Source organism: Liolophura sinensis, chromosome 5 (assembly GCF_032854445.1).
Source record: "Liolophura sinensis isolate JHLJ2023 chromosome 5, CUHK_Ljap_v2, whole genome shotgun sequence".
NCBI classification, from domain to species: Eukaryota; Metazoa; Mollusca; class Polyplacophora; order Chitonida; family Chitonidae; genus Liolophura; species Liolophura sinensis.
In genome coordinates, this window is record NC_088299.1 from 5,868,279 (window position 1) to 5,885,666 (window position 17,388).

Sequence of the window (17,388 nt, forward strand, 5' to 3'; positions counted from 1 at the left end):
GCTAAGGAAAAAGCTTCACGCCTCAGAAATATAGAAACCATGCAAAATGCATTTTTCTACAAAAGAAAATGGCATCTTCGAAGAGGTCTGGACCCCTTCATAAATGTCGTTTGCCATTCCTTGATCAATCCACTCCCCTAGTGGTTTTTCTAGGTAGTAAGGTACAGGTCTAGGTTTCTGTGTAACTGCGTACACCACTCGTTTTACAGTCTAAAGGAAGATACACCATATGACCATACGTCATGTACAGGCGCCAATCAGATTTCATACACAAGTTCCACGATCGTACGGTTTTTCTCCAAACTGGACCTGAAACAGGGATACCACCAACTTACACGGGGTAATGGTTGCAACTTTCATCACAATGTGGGGAAATATTCGTAAAAAGAAATTCATATTTGAGGTATCTGTAAATAGCCAGTCTTTCACGTATGTGCGTGTCATTAAATGTCACGTATTATGACGTCATTTAGTCAGCTGCTGCGCAGGAAACCGATACTCGTGGGTTTCTCCACGGCTCTGCCCAGTTACGGCATAAAACAGGAATCAAATAGATAAATGTTAAATAAATTCCCAAAAGAATAGCTCAGAAAGGTTGCTCTTATTTGGGCTGTGCTATTTTTCTCAAACATCATATAAGTACCAGCATTTGCGTGTTGAGTAATTCTCGACCAGTGATGTCTAATTAATAAATTGCAATTAAGATGAATTTTTAACCAAATTCCGCGGAAGCCATGGTGGTGGGGGATTGTAGCTATTTATAGCCAGTTCAGATGACTCAAGTCACAAAAAATGTAATATATTCTGTTTTTATTTGTTCATCTCATATTATGTAGATAACCTTAGCTGTTTACGCTGTTATATGTGTTTGTGAATGCATCACAACAGAAATCCAAAATTTCGGGTGATGTTTTAATTATGGAGGATGAGGGAGACAACTCTTATGTCAAACAGACTTGCTTTGTACCAATATGGTTTACCTCCCTTGTATGACAACGTTTGAGTCGTCTGATCAAGGCAAGTGAATACAAGAATATCCATCCGTTTATATAATGTGACTGATTGGCGCTGAACGTTCTTCTCCGGAATATTTGAATTGCACGACGATGGTAGGTTTTACAATGTAGAGGTAGAAGAAAATAAAGTGACCTATGTTAATGCCCGACGTAAAGATTCTCGATGTAAGTGTCAAATAGGTAAAGCAGCTCATCCTTATATACAGGTACATGTAGTTTAAAATTCTTGCATTTCAGATCTACCACTTATGAGACGTAGGTTTAATGTTATTGTCAAAGATTCCCAATCTCTAGTGTAGTCTTGCATGATGTTGGCTGGAGACCACTTGACATAATTTATTTATTTACCGGCACGATTGGTGTTTTCAAGTATATTTTACTTACACGACTGAGGCCAGCATTATGGTGGGAGGAAACCGTACAAAGCCCGGGGGAAACCCACAATCATCATTAGGTCACTTGACATAATATCAGATATGTCACACGGAATTGTTCATTCGGCTTCAGTGACGTTCCAGTGGACACTCTTCACCCATACAGCAGGCCACCATTGCATATAAAGTGCACAGGCCTTGGATATAGCGCTCAGCAATAACCAAGTGAATAAATATCGCCACCCACAGCCTCCGTAACAATTATGCACCAAGAAAACACTCCACGCAGAACAATGAAATCAACATTCCAATTTCGATACAAAAAACATTTATTGCAGGATTTACAAATGTACACTTCATACACAATGTCCATCAACAAAAGTTTTGTTTATTGATACAGTTTCCGAATGTATGTTCGCAAAACTTCTTGGATCGCACATATTCGCGTGTAACAAGACCCATCATTTGTACTAGTTTTTTTCAGGCAAAATGGAAAAATTAATCACTTTCTGAATCAACATAAAATCCATGTAAAAACAGTAAAAACAAAACCAAAGGATAAAAACAACAAAGAAATCCGCTAATCATCCGAACAAGGTGGGCCCTACATGTAACACTAATAAAAATACAAAAGTAAAAACTAAGTATAATTTTACAAATTAAATTTGATTAGCTGTAAACCAAGCTGAACGCAATAAGCAGGCATTTAAAAGAGTGTAAAATCTCTTCATTTGCATAAAAGTAATAAAAACATGTCTTCAGACAGATATGAATTAGAATAAAAGAAAAAACAACCATATTTTGATGTTCATGTCACACTATATTTATACATTTATTTATTGTGTTCGTGTCATCTCGAACTACTGTTCACTGAAACACTAAAGGTCGAAAAAATTAAAATATTAAAAATGTATATATATACAAATATACACCTGTAGGCCCTTTATAAAAATATATATATATATACTAAAGTGACCCTCTTGTTTAGTTATCCGAAACATTATACATCTTCTATATTGTACAACGTATATAACACAGAAATACTTTTTAAAAAGTAACAATATTGATAAAACCCATACATTCATAAACATGTTTAATTCTTATCAATGACATGAGCTGGAATACAATTCGTCAGTGATAAACGCTGTGCAATTATATTGCTCGACAAAACAAGAGATCTTCTGATGGATGACAACTCGTCATCGTCTGGTCTCCACGCGCTCGTGCTGCAAATACAGAATGGGAAAATGTAGACAAGTATGGCCATTGGAACAGGCCTTGAGGTATGAACAACTGCCCATGTTGCAAGTCAGAGTGGCCATAATTTTGTTGAAAATGAACAAAACTGCAAAACTCAAACCTGATTTGTAACTTGTCATACTGAAGGCACATATACACCTTCATCAATATAACAGTTTTGACGAAACGTTCGGAAAACTGTCCAAAACCAGGTTAAAAACGACGGTAATATTATCAAAAATGGTCGCAACGCCCAGAAACTCGAACTTGAACTAAAACTCATGTAAGGTCAAACCATAGTACTAAGCTTCATGTCCATATGATGAACCGGGAAAACCATTTACGTCTGACTAGCGGACTGAAAGACGAGGTGGGGGGCCTCCGTAGCCTGGTGGTTAGCGTGCTGGCACAGTACAATGATTACGGACCCTATCACCAATGCTATCGCTGTGAGTTCAAGTCAAGTTCATGCTGGCTTCCTCTCCTGCTGTACATGAGAACGTCTGCCATCCCATGGTCGTGGGCTTCCCTCGGGCTCTAACCGGTTTCTTCACAGCATATTGCTGACCGCCGTCGTATAAGTGAAATGTTCTAAACGGTGTAAAACATCGATGAAATAAATAAATATAGTGAGCGAGTGCTTGGGGTTTAACGTGGTACTTAACAACTTTTCAGTCATATGACGATGAAGGAATCCTTGGAGTGCATGTAATATGCCCCCTTGTTGCAGGACGGATTTCTACAGCTCACTGAGGCGCCTTACCGAAGGCAAGTAAGTCGCCCCTCCCGAGCCATTATAATGATACAGGTCAAACAGTCGTTGCACTATCCCCTTCATGCTAAACGCCGAGGGAGGAAGTTACAACCGCTCCCAAAGCGGAAGCTCTACCAATTGTGCTATGGGGGCCGATAAAATGAAAGACGAGGTGTAAATCTGTACTGCCCTCCCCCCACCCCCACCCCCCACCCACAAGTAGCGGTATAGAGGACTAATACGATGAAATCACATCAAAGGTCACGCCTTGATAAAAGTTATCTCATTACCTCAACCAGGAAGCCAATATGGTATTGTTCCAGTATTTCGTGTGCCAATCTTGAATGACCTTTCTCCTCGAAGGTAACAGTGACGTCACGTCCGGCGTTTTCTAAGATAATATCTGTACCCCCTGGATGCTGCAAAATATAACATTAGTAATCGCCTAGATTATTCATACATGCAGGGTAAAGGTAAGCTAAATTATGGCATACATAAAAGTCTTTACCAGTCTGCTTTCAACATTCAGGGAGGTCATGAACTCATTTTTAAATTCCAAATCTAAATTTGAAAAATTATTTATTTATTTGTAACTCTGCGTTAAGAGACCATAAAAACATGCGTCCAACATAAAGGATTTTATGCTAAAAGAGTAATACAGACAAACAAGATATATATATATAAAATATACATTTCAATGTATAATGTCACTGAAGATATACGTCAGTTGAAATAGGGTAATCAAGTTTAGAATAGAAATGTCTACATGCATGTAGACTGATCTACAAAAGGGACTGCCTAATAAAAATATGTAAATTCTTATATTTAAATGCGCGCATGTATGCTTTGGGTTTAGCGTGAAACCCAAGTTTGATCCCAGACACTCCCAACTTCGAGGAGGATTGCATTTAAATGAAATGAAATCATTGTAGTCATCAAGTATAAATCTGAACGTCAAAATCTGGTAACTATAAAGCAATGCTTTTGGCAACATTGTACATATACACGTACATGTATGTGACTGTGCTTTTTTTGTGTGACTTTGTTTATGTTAAGATGGTAAACTACAGCTATTAGTGCTGATAAAACCTTGCAGGAAACAAACGAGATAACAGCTTAATCTTCATTTTCTACGTTACTCCTGATTCCCAGTGCTTTAGCGCGCTGCCTGAATCTCCCGTGCAGCGTGTACTTGCCTGCTCTAGGAACGCCGTGACATCATAAACCCTATCTCTGAAGACAATCCAGCAGGAGGTATGGTCACAGTGTTGTTTCACTTCCTTCATGGAGTAGCAAGTCACCTGATCAGTATTGGGCAGGAAGTTTAACCTGGCCTCTGTCAACGTCTGTACCGCCATCTGTATCGCAAAAGGGTAACCCTGGACTTATTTCAAACGTTGTATTGAATAACCTGTGTGGAAAGAGAATAAACACATTATAATAAAGGTAACATGAGCGAAAAACGTAACGGGACAGAGATCAAAGAACCTGCGTGAAAAATAGAGCAAAAACACATTACGATGTTCACAAAATGGACGAAGAGCTGAAACGAGACAGAGCTTGACCAACCTGCGCTGAAACAGAGTGAAAATCACAGTACGATTTACATAAATGAATGAACAACTGAAACGACAAAACTGAAATGAAAACGTCAGAGAAGAAAATCATAACAATTCAAAAACTTATGCACCAAAATACAAGAATCATGTCACATATGCTGAAAAGTTGCCATACACCCAATCAAACTGATTATTTATCTAGCAAGAATGACAGGTGTTCATAACATGCGAAAGCCACAGTTACATATACAGTACATACGGTCATAGAAACAGCATTTAGAAAGTAAGTATAAAACTCACGTGAGTCGGATCTCGACAATTTCTAACTTCTGTGTTTATATACTGCCGTGATTCGCCAATATGCAATTCTTAATACAGTAAAGTGTACAATATTCGTTGAATTTCAGAGGGCCTACATATACAGCGTCCACGCTTTGACACAGAGTACATGGGTACTATAGTCTATTTCTTTTAGAGAGTCGCCTATTTTGGTAGCGAGTACTACTGATTTCACAGACAGCCGAATATAGGCAACTCTGTAGTAGAAATAGACCATAGGAATGTCCCAGCTGTTTAGCCTGCTATACAACCGCATGACAGCCTCAGTTATCAGGATTTAATTGTAACCATCAATACTTTATCCGTCTTTCATGTTTGCATGAGAGTGTAACACTTTGCACAAGAGTCATGAACAGAAGACTCATCCAAGCATGAGCTACAGACAATAACACTCCAGCGTATCTCCCCTTAATTGTGTGTCTTTACACGTCTATACGCAAGATTGAATGCAGTAATGTTACGTAATGACCATTAGCCGCATTTTTCAAAGGGTCCAAAGACAGGAAAAATTGTTTTCCCCATTCAGCGGTAACGTTGGTAACGCGCAGAGGTTATGCCGAACGAGTTAATCTGGGCGTCAAAACCGACATTCGTATACCAGTCGTCAACAAAAAAGGACGTTACTGCATTATCAGCATTTATATTTCCCTTGTCACAAAATATAAATAATTTCTCTGTCAGTAATTGTTTCTTTACTTTTTTATTCATTTGATGTTTTGTTTATTTTTTATATTCATTTGATTGGTGCTTTACGCCGTATTCGAGAATATAAATATGCACTTATACTACGCCGGTCATCATCATGTAGCGAGGAAACTGGGCAGAGCCCTGGGGAATCTACGACCATCCCGAGGTCGCTGTTGAGTACATAATCATTTTATCACGGGTGGGGTTTGGGAAGGGCCTGGGGTTGTCCAGGGTTTGGAAATCACACAGAAATATCCACTTTTCGTTTCGAATAAAGTTGATTATAAGATGATTAACTTTCACTAAATATACAGTATTACCCATACGATATTTGAGCAATTTATACTGAAGTGTGTTAGCAATACATGCATTTCAAACTATGAAAGCTTCAAATTCATGTAACTGGAAATGGTCCATGCGCCTGAAACCAAAAAGTTAACGTTAAGAAAACACAAAAAAAACGATGCAAAATTAGACCACAGAGGTGCAAATACGGTCTTTAATATCTTTTTTCGATTTTTTTTCTTTCAGAAGAAATGGGAATTTGAAAACATTTTTGTATGATGGACCACCCCTTGGTATATATCATCTTTGCATTATAATCAGGGATGTTCTAATCAAGGATGTGATGCATGTGTAATAAATTTATTTCAATGTAAATTTGTTGTTTATATCCATTCATAAATAATATTTTTGAATATACCAAACTAAAAATATGATCAAAATCCAAGTTGAAATCCAAGTTGACTGACATGACCAAATTTTAGTGCAAGCATATTTATTAAACATGTGTTATATCCTAATCTATATCATTATTACTCAATGACTGCATATATCAAGAGGTGGCCCCAAAAACCCGCCATATAAAATAAATTTTAAGCGTCTTTTTCTCTTTAAAGGAAAATCGAAAAAAAACAACTAACTTTTCGCACTCTTTCATCTGAACTTAATCATCTGAGTAATTGTTATGTTTTCCCCAGCTTGAAAGCAAAAAGAAGAGCAATCATGGTAAAATAATGACACGAAAAGCTCTAATCTCTCTCTAAAAAAAAAAACACAAAAAAAACCAGGCAGGGTCAGAATAACACGAATACACGTAGTTACATGTACACGAATTTACCTCCACAGAAGTCGTCCATACTTAAAGCCCACTGTACTTTTAAGAGCACATAGCGAAATAATGACAAATACGTTGTTCTTGTATGAACGCATAAGGCAACAATGACAAATACCTTGTTCTTATATGAGCGCTTAAGGGGACAATGATAAATTCATTGTTCTTATATGAGCGCTTAAGGGGACAATGATAAATACATTGTTCTTGTATGAACGCATAAGGCAACAATGACAAATTCATTGTTCTTGTATGAACTCATAGCGCAACAATGACAGATACATTGCTCTTTTAGAGCGCATAAGGCAACAATGACAAATACTTTGCTCTTTTAGAGCGCATAAGGTAAGAATGACAAATACTTTGTTCTTTTAGAGCGCATAAGGCAACAATGACACATACATTCTTCTTTTATGAACGCACAATTCAACAACGATACATACATTGTTCTTTTAGAGCGCATACGCCAACAATGACAAATACATTGCATTTTACGTCCGCATAACACAACAATGCCAAATACGATATTTTTTTTTAATATATAACACAAACCGAATAATGTTACTTATGAACTGATAAGCCCATCATGTAAGCCAGCAAGACTATCATATCAAAACATACACATTTACCTGATCAAGTCCTTGCAGACACACACGTACACTTGAATGTGTAACGTTCTATCACGGTAAACTCTTTTGCGTTGTGGAGACTGTTACTTGTAGATATAAATCTGGTCTAGCGGAGATCACGTGACCTACATGGGTAAGTTTTAGAGCACACGTGATGACACCGTGAATTACGATTAATCTGCAGTAAAACTGATACAACAATCTTGTGATTGGTTTGACTGGTTAGTCCCTTTGAATTCAGACGGATTTTTTACTGTACGCTGCATCAGTGCTGTGTAAGTACAGTATAACTATAAACGGGCTCCACGATTTGAGATTTGTTCTCTCCCAGCTTACCTTATAATTAACTATACAAAAGATAAAGCATTTAATGCAGCAAAGTGCAAGGGTTACAGAAATGTAAACTTTTCATGCTACATGAGCTTGCTGAGAAAATGCATAATGGCGTGCCTCGTGACACTGTCTATAGCATTAACTATGGATACCGCTCTCACATGCAACCTGTTTTAATTTCTGTGCAATTGTTCGCTTCTACAGTCAGCCACATAAAGCACTAAATCATTTGCCATTTCTTTAGACAGTGAGGGTGGGTGCGGGTAGGGGGGGGGACTAATATGCACTAGTATGCAGCTTAAAACTTCCATTAGAGATAATAAACCTGCTCTAAGCTGTTTCGCTGAAATACTAACTTTACCCAGGCTATATTACCCAGACCCAGACTGATTAGTTGAAATACTAAATTTTTCCCAGACACAATAACGCGTACAGCGAATATGCGGCTTGTGACCTCGCCATGTGGATGATCGGTTTGAAAAATATAAAATAACTTACATTTATGGCCTAAACCTTGATTATCGAGGGTATTCAATTTGTTATCAAAGCACAAACGTAGTCTATTTTAATATCGGTGGTTCATTAACTTTGTCGGATACAGCTTTACAGATCTGAAAAAGTCTCTAACAAAATGGACCGGTGAGCTGGATTCGAACTCTCTGCCACTAAAGTTAAGGCATTCCGACAGAGTGCAAGTTTTCAGAGACACTTGTCCATCACTAGCATTTAATCATGAGAAAAAATAATACAATAGAGTAATCCTTCTTTGTACAGACTTTCTGAACTTTTACCTGAAGGTACTCGAACAAAAATGTTATTAAGTTTTTTTATGTGCCCACGTAAACACGTCGAGATTTAAACCGGTTTTATGACATTTTTGTACAAACACGGCTTTAACAAACCCAAAAGCACCGAAAGAGTAATTCGTCTCTTTTTGATGACCGTTTTCTTCTGAATAGAAAATCTGGCAGTCGTGATTATGGACGGATGTGGCTATGTGTACATAACTGTAATTTCACGTTGTGCACATGTCACAAACACTGAATGGTCACGGGGCAGGTAAGTACAGTTGAAATCTCAACACTCGCCCTGTTTTTCCATCCACCACGCATGTTCGTGGGAAACCTCTTTTAACATTACACACAAGCATGCAGGGTGAAGTTTATACCGCTGATCATTCTAAAAAGATTGAGGGATTTTAACGTAAACACCGTTCTAATGACTACAAATTATGTTCACTAAAATAGGCTTTCCTCGGCAAGAAACGTGACTTAATAAAGGCGTAGGTTATATGTCAATCCGTATCGTGGGGTAACGCGTTGAAATCTTGTTATAACAGATCATATTTAGTCCAATAAAAGAAACGAAAACAGATAATATGGCCTGTTATTTCGGAAGACGAATGGAACAAACCTACACGGCTTAACCAGTTCTGATGTGCGTAAATCTTTAAAATCAACTTTAAATCTGGAATTCTTGTATTATATAAGGATACTATGGGATACGTTAGATGTTATACGGATATGCTAGAGAAACCGGAAATACGAGATAGCGCCACTCGTACCCCTACGTTCATACATACAAAACATATATTAGTTTGATTACTTCGACTCCATTCCATGGAATGATTTACGACAAGGCAATAAGCTGTGTTTCAGGGATAATCAACCGTAGTCAATCCATAGAGAACTATTCGTACCCCACGTCCATAAATGGCTATAATATGCGAAAAAAGGTTGGTTACGTCAGGAGAGATAGCTGCGTTCTCCGATTATAAAAATGACTCGTGCATGCATGATTGGTCATAACGATAGCGTGGCGGCGATTTCGCTTTTTGGCAATGTACGCGATTACTTTAACCTGCGATATATCGGTGTCCAACATCGCAAAATTTGAAATGGGATGTTTATTTTAGACGTTAATATTTATGGATATTTCACAGCTGAATATATACATCTGGCCTATAGTGTTCCGTTTTCTTTTTACAGCGAAACATTTTCAGCTGCGGGATGTATGATTAATTGAAAACCGCTTATTACACCATCTGAGAGGTAGTCAGTATACGCGTGATATAATTAACCTGCCGGACTCCGTACTAAAGATCGTGCATTTTTGTGCTGCTCAAATAATGCCATCCACAACCTGAAGACCATTCCCTCCCAAAGTAATTCGGACCTAACCTCTATATGTGTAGTCTTTCATTCATTCATGCCTTTGGGGCGACATTTTGTGGCCAAACCGGTGATGTATGTTACTCGTCCATTTCAAGAAAAAACAATAGTCAATTCATTCGCCATTCTACGTGAAAACGTCTCCCGCTGAGCTATTCCAGTCAAATAAGTATACGCTTTGTGGTTGCGTGGTATAAAATGTATATTTTTTTTTGGTCACTCATTTTAGATAGCATCATTATGCTGTCCACTTTTCTCGATAACTGACATGTATTTTTGGCATACCTATATATATATATATAAATCAATGATTTTAACTCCGACAAATTCATAGCATGATGCTCTGCCTATAAATACATTGATCTTTTAACCTCAACACCAAATTAACCCCGAAATGTGTCGTTTCTACTTCTATCTTCACCTGTACAGCGTGTAACATAGAGTTTTGAGTGTTTCAATGAACCGAATGAACCGATTTGAATGTTTCTCAAATCTGATGCTTAAATACGTCTGCCCTCCTTGAATGTGATAAATAAATTTGCATACAAGTATACTGGGCACTTTCCATGATACGAGCACTTTGTCTTCCAGATTGTCAGTGAGTGAGCGAGTGCTTGTGGTTTAACGTTGTGCTCAACAATTTTTCAGTCATATGACGACGAAGGAATCCTTAGAGTGTCTGTAATGTACCTCGTTCTTGCAGGACGGATTTCCACCGCTCTTTTATCTAGTGCTGCTTCACTGAGACGACTTACCGAAGGCAAGTAAGCCCGTGCCATTACACTGATACGGGTCAACCAGTCGTTGCACTATCCCCCTTCATGCTGAACGAGGAAGCCAATCGAGGAAGTTACAACTCTCTTTAAAAGTTCTATATGTGACTCGAATCTGGGATTGATCCTGGATCTACCGTTCTGGAAGCGGACGCTCCACCAACTGTGCTATCCGGGCCGGTCAGACTGTTCTTATATACTCCATTTACGAGGACAAAGCGTGCCTCATGCAAACTGTTACTAGAACTTCTATTGGTATAGATATTACACTCAAATAATTCTGAGAAGTGGAAAGGTCTGCACAATTAAGTGTGTGTGTGTGTGTTTGATGGGGAGTGGTGGGGGGGGGGGGGGTTCTGTAACATTCACGAAATACCCCTTCTGAACGCGAATTCTTTCCAAAACGACATGGTAGACATGCGAACACGAATCAACTTCTATATAGTGTGGCAATCTTATTCTAAGTCTGACTGACACTATAACAGGTATATCATGCCGTCTGCATCAATGACATTTTCCAAACAGCATGCACTGAAATGAAACAATGTTTATTAATTACCAATAAAGACACAAATTTACATGTATATACACATTTAACGATAATATTCCACCGTTTTATTTACATATTTAGATATTCGTTCATTTATTTAGGTTTCACACCAAGGTTCAGCATGCTGTACAACGTTTAAGATCTCAAAAGCATCTCACATATATTGTACATTTTATGAAACGCTCAGATACACTGACTTCAGTTTAACTTGCCACTGACATTTTATCAATGTTTACACATGACATTATTAGTATCAGTGGTTTTCATATATCGTGAGCCTGTAAAAATATACAAAACCAGCAAAAACTTGAGGGAAGATCGTATAATGGTACGCGGAAGGCGAGATCTCCATACCCTACTTCGCACCCATGCTGTGGAGCTTCAGACATTTAGGTATCGATGTAAAACATCAGTAGTTCAAATACAATTAATATAGTGCATTTGAAAGCTAGTTTATAAGCTGGTAAAGATTTTCTATATCAGGCCACATTTGGCAAATAGTATTTTATTGGTGAACAATACTTTATGGGATTGAACAAATGGAGATAATCACATTGTACACAAATCTGATGCAATATCATTTTCATAATTTTCATGAAAGGCCTATACATAACGTATGTTACTCTTTGTATACATATAGGCCTATACGTTCACGTCTCTATATATATAGACATGAGAGAGATCTATTTGTGAGTCGATGTGGAACAGTATTAATGCAATGAGAATTACAAATAAAGCATTTATTTCGACAGTTGCAATATAGTTAATAACCTGTACATAGGTAGTTTCAGTTTGTCTGTTATATGTATGGGGTACCTTTTTGAGAATAAAGGCTACTCGTGTGCAAGAGAGATTGACCGTTGCTCCCTGTAATATATGAGTACTACGTCACTAGTTTGCTCACAAAACGTCAATATATCGTTAGGACTGAACAATAGACTGTATTAGGCGGGAAATGTTCCCCACTCGGTTCGCTACTTTTTTTCTCGGCATGTATGAAAACCTTTATAACAGTACAAATCAAGATCAATTAATGCCTGAAAAAGAAACCATCAAAACTTTATCACTGTTTATAGGTTTGTTTACCGTTTCAGGCGCCATTCTCAAGAATTTTCACTCTAATACGACGGCTGTCAGTTTTATGTGTTGCGGAAACTGGACTGCCGGAGGTAAGTCACCGACCTTTGGTAAGTTACTGGCGAACTTTTCCACATGTGCGTTATGTTATATGCAGTTAGTCAGACGAATAAGACTATCTTCTGACCTTATCATTAACTATGTTTATTTCATTGCTATTCAACGCACCATCCTCCAGAATTTTTCTTGTTTAGTACGATGACTGTCAGTTTTATTGGTTAGAAGCAACTGGGTGCCCGGGGTAAACTGCGAGTTAATGACACACTTTCGCACATGTTACGTAAGGATTCATGTATTTATATCATACTAGTATTGGTGGAACACAGGAAGTCTTCAACGAGCGATACACAGCTAATATTATCACGTAGTGCCCACAAGCAGTGCACAGCTTATTGTCACAGGAAAATGTGACATCGTTTCATCTTACCTTGTCGTGGCAAGTTTTCGGGAAGCGTGTAAGACAAGTCGAAAGTTTGATGTCCTCGGTGTAAGTGTGTCCCACGTCGGACCAAACATAGACCTAGTTAAGCTCGTCGTAAGTCGGTGGCGGAAAAGTCTGATTAGAGACACAGAAGAGAGCCTAACATACAGTCTACAAACTTATCGTATATTATACTGGTACGCTGTACTTCTTGGCGTCAAGACCTTTTCTAATAAAGTCCGCGTTCAGTTATAACATCTTTATACTCGTTCGTGGAGCACTTGTTGTTGTGACCTCAATTTATAGCTGTATGGCCTATAAAACCGGTCAACCTGAAAATGGACCAATGAAATGATCGCATTAGAAAACGCCCACAGAATCAACCAATCAAAAACGGTGTTTGAGACCCGGTTTTATGACAATTTTCAAGGACGTTTTCTGAAATATACATTTTAATATGAACTTTGAAAGGAGTTCATCTGCCTATGCAGAACCTAGCCATATGCGAATATAACATTACGTAACATCAGAATTGTTTCCTTTGAAAACCTTAATAACTCGTTTGTCTCGGCCTTTATCCTTTTTTCTGTCTCTTTCTTTTAAATTATATGTTATATGCAGTCAAGTTCTTAAAATATAACAATATATAAAACTAAAGACCTAACTGCTAGAAAAGATGGAAAAACTTTAATTTAGTATTTTATTTTTTACATATACATGTACATAATTAAAAATTAAACGTGATTTAAAATAAATGGTTTAAAATATGAAGAAAAGAAGGCAGTTTTTAGTGATGATATATACATTTTCCCTATGAATAGATTCATACAATTAGCCAGACGAATTGCAAAAAAATTGCAGAATTGTATCTTTTACAGTTGTATTTACCAGTTTATCAGAAGTTTAAAGTGAATATAAACCGCTTTTCTTCGTGCGCCGCGCCATGTACCTATATAGCTGACCAGTTTGATCTGGTTCTGAACGCGCAAGAAACCAGCGAACACAAAAACCGCGTTTATCATTAATTGTGTCGCCTGGTGTGTTGACCTTGGTATCTGAATTTCACCCTATAAATCTCTTCTTGTTTTTTCTTCCTCTTGAATGACCTAGGAATGGATGTACACGTTTTTATCACACGTGAGACGTTCTGACCTGATAAAGCCAGCTTGGGTCACGCTACACATAGACGATGATCCTGACATACCTCTGCCACTTTGAAGATCATTGTTTTACGAGCAGATTTTGTCTCGTGACACATTTTAACACGAACCAGCCCGCGGTAAAAACGTTGCAAAACATATTCGTTTAGACAGCTTTAGACAGCCTGATATAAAATTATAGTAAAGGTCATTGTTAAATATAGTTCTGGGCCCGGTTTCACGAACGTTTTTAAAATCTTTTGGTTTTGTTTAAAACAACATACTACTATGTACATACATGTGTGAAGTGTTTAACTATAGTTTTGCCGACAAACACTACATATTCACTTAGACTTAGGCAAAACTGCTGACAATTTACTGCGCTTTCGTGAAGTTTCTTGAAACCGCGGTCCAACATTTACAGACTTTTACCAGGCAGAGGGCCCAATTTATGTAGATTATTTTTGAGAGAAGCCCACAGATTGTTGATCATTGCATGGACAGATAGAAAATGTTCTTTGAATGTTAGACCCTCTATAAAATTTTACCTTAAATAACATTATATAGCACTAACAGCACTAATAGCACTATAGCACTAACAAGTTTACCATGCACATAAACTTTCTGCCACTTTGTTTCAGGTATGTCATGTAAAGACAAGGGTCTTGATGATGAAAGAACTATGCAAACTTTGTGGTATGCCCTGATGAGGAGCTACTGAGCAAAGCTATGCACGATGACGAATGCAATCTCTTAAAATGTCGATCTATTGGTTAAATGGTGTTTAATCATTAAATACTCAAATAACAAGCACTGCTGGTAGAAAATTGAGATATTTAATTTAACCTTAAGTATCGTGCTTTCATTTAAGGTATATGTTTTATAAATGTGTTCTTTTCTGTTAAGACATCAGACATTCGTGTTCTTCATGCGTGGGTTCGTCGTGGAAAAATATATCGATAAAATGTACCACCAAGAACGCCCATTTCATGTTACCTGTTACTAATAGAAGTTTGTATATACATACATATATACATATATCCGCATTGTGATTGGTTTATACATTGTCACGTGACGTTCCACAATCGTCATGGTTACGCGAGACGGTAGCCCTATATTTATTTCATTGCTGTCATACTCCTGTAAAGAATTTTCACTCATACGATGGTCGTCAGTTTTATGAATAGAGGAAAACGAAGTACTCGCAGAAAACCACTTGCCTTTGGTCCGTTACTGACGAACTTCCCCATGTATATGACGTACAATGCACGCAGTACTGGTGGAAGACGGAGTCACCTTCCGCGAATGTTATGCACCATGAACTGCTCCGTCGCACGGGTATTATAGAACATTTCTTGTCGCCACAAGATCCCACAAGCCCTGAAAGTCGGAGAATATACAAATTCCCTGTCCAAGTCAGGAAATGAGCCCGCACCATGCCCTGCTCCCTTTTATATATACAACTTTAGCTGCCATTTGAACTTTCGAATCGCACCACTAAAAGTAACGTCTACCATGTTTGGAATTTTTTTTCTTTTTTGAATATCGAGCAGGGTGTTGGAATTTTTATCCCACCTAAATATGGTGTTTAACATTTACACGCGTGATAAACATAGGCCTTTCATAGGCCTATACATTGAAATCATATACGTAGGCCTATAGGCTTATCATATATTAAACATATACACTGAAAACATTAAATTACGCCGTTTTCAGCAAATAAACCCATCTAATTTACTGCATAAATGATTGCATTTATACAAAAATAGATTTAAAATAAATGCATGCATTTATTAAACAAACGCATTTATTTAAAAGAAATAAACACACCTTGAACAAGTCGTTAGCAGTTATTACAGTGTACTGGCAACTCTAATTTAGTCACATTCCTTCGTTTCAAAGCATATAAAGCATTTCTTACTAAGTTTCGTTATAATGCGTGGCTTAATTAATCCGGATTAATTGATGGAATTTATAACCATACGGCTTACCATTAGTCCTATGTGAGGTCAGGAAAAACCTGATGACTGCAACTAAAGTGTACTAGTCCCATGGACCTCTTCTGTATACCAATCTAGCAACATAGATTGCGCTGATAACACACCAAAAACAAAGTTGTGTACGGTTAGGCCGGTCTCAGTTGTCAGCAGAACGATGCGGAGCGTGCACTTCTGATTTTCTGAACACCCGTCAGGCTGCAATATACTGTACGTACCTTTTGAAGGGGAAGACGGCTTAAATCCACACCCTCGGTCGGCGAAAGATTAGAAAGATCCGAAAATGATGGATTACTCACGCTCAACAGGTAACACGTGACATCGGGTTACACACGAGAACAATCTTCGGTAAGGGGAGGCTACTCTGCACGAAAACGGGCGTAGTCCAGTAACTGGACGCTTGTTACCTCCCCTGTTCTACTAACTTAGAGCCGCCCAGAGGTACGGCCTGGCTTCTGACTTAAGTCAAAATGTTGATCATTAAATTCGCAATGTTCTTTTTCGTTGTATTAGCTGTAAGTTGTTGTGCACTAACACATGCAGAATTTGCCTTGTCCAACAATATTTTGACGCTGTCCCTTTAGAAATAACAAAAACAAAGTCGTTTGAAATTTTGACTTGAGTCAACAATCGCTTCGTTGATCCCAAGACCAGATGATACAATCTCCAAAAGACGAAAGAAGCAGAATCAAATTCCAGCATTTATTGGATGTCATGGGTTCAGCGATGGAGGTGGCTGGTTTGAGATTTTTGTTTTAGTCTAGTCTACAAGTAGGCCTACATGTGTACACGTACGGACACTGCGGTAGGCCTTTGGTGAACAGATGACTGATCATTAACATATCATCATGCAATGATCATGCAAAACAAGAGTGATCATCTTCAAAAATGGCCAGTTTTAGATTGTAATTCATAAACTTTGATTTCGTGGACATCTTCTATACAGGTAATGTATATACGTACATACTCTAAATAAATGTAAAGTGTAGACCTACATGTAGGCCTGTTTGGAAACTATTTTGTCCCGCAACTGGTTACGGTAGGCCTCCTTTAGAAAAAAACTATTTCTTCCAATTATCTGCTTCAAAACTTACACGATGAACAATTACAATTAAAAAATTCATTTATTAGTGAACACATTACATTGGTACATGTA

The 17,388-nt window shown here is 37.9% G+C and overlaps 1 protein-coding gene across 2 annotated transcripts; it reads right to left on the minus strand.

The window, feature by feature from the left end:
* Positions 1 to 1,701: 1,701 nt before the first annotated feature.
* LOC135465813 (uncharacterized) lies at positions 1,702 to 16,532 on the minus strand. Of its 2 annotated transcripts, none has more exons than XM_064743165.1 (4): positions 16,451 to 16,532; positions 4,580 to 4,794; positions 3,674 to 3,802; positions 1,702 to 2,616 (listed from the first exon to the last, which is right to left on the minus strand). In XM_064743165.1, the coding sequence occupies exons 2-4, from the start codon at positions 4,739 to 4,741 to the stop codon at positions 2,590 to 2,592; spliced, it is 318 nt and encodes a 105-aa protein (XP_064599235.1). In that variant the 5' UTR covers positions 4,742 to 4,794; positions 16,451 to 16,532; the 3' UTR covers positions 1,702 to 2,589. The 2 variants fall into 2 exon arrangements, with proteins under 2 accessions (XP_064599235.1, XP_064599234.1); XM_064743164.1 differs by lacking the exon at positions 16,451 to 16,532 and adding an exon at positions 13,103 to 13,366.
* Positions 16,533 to 17,388: the final 856 nt, after the last annotated feature.

Bases quoted from the DNA above. Each gene is read 5' to 3' on its own strand.
- LOC135465813 (XM_064743165.1), bottom strand. From the start codon at position 4,741: ATGGCGGTACAGACGTTGACAGAGGCCAGGTTAAACTTCCTGCCCAAT. The intron at 3,803-4,579 runs GCAAGTACACGC...TATATTTTGCAG, and splicing joins TCACGGCGTTCCTAGAGCAG to CATCCAGGGGGTACAGATAT. The intron at 2,617-3,673 runs GTAATGAGATAA...CTGTATTTGCAG, and splicing joins ATATTGGCTTCCTGGTTGAG to CACGAGCGCGTGGAGACCAG.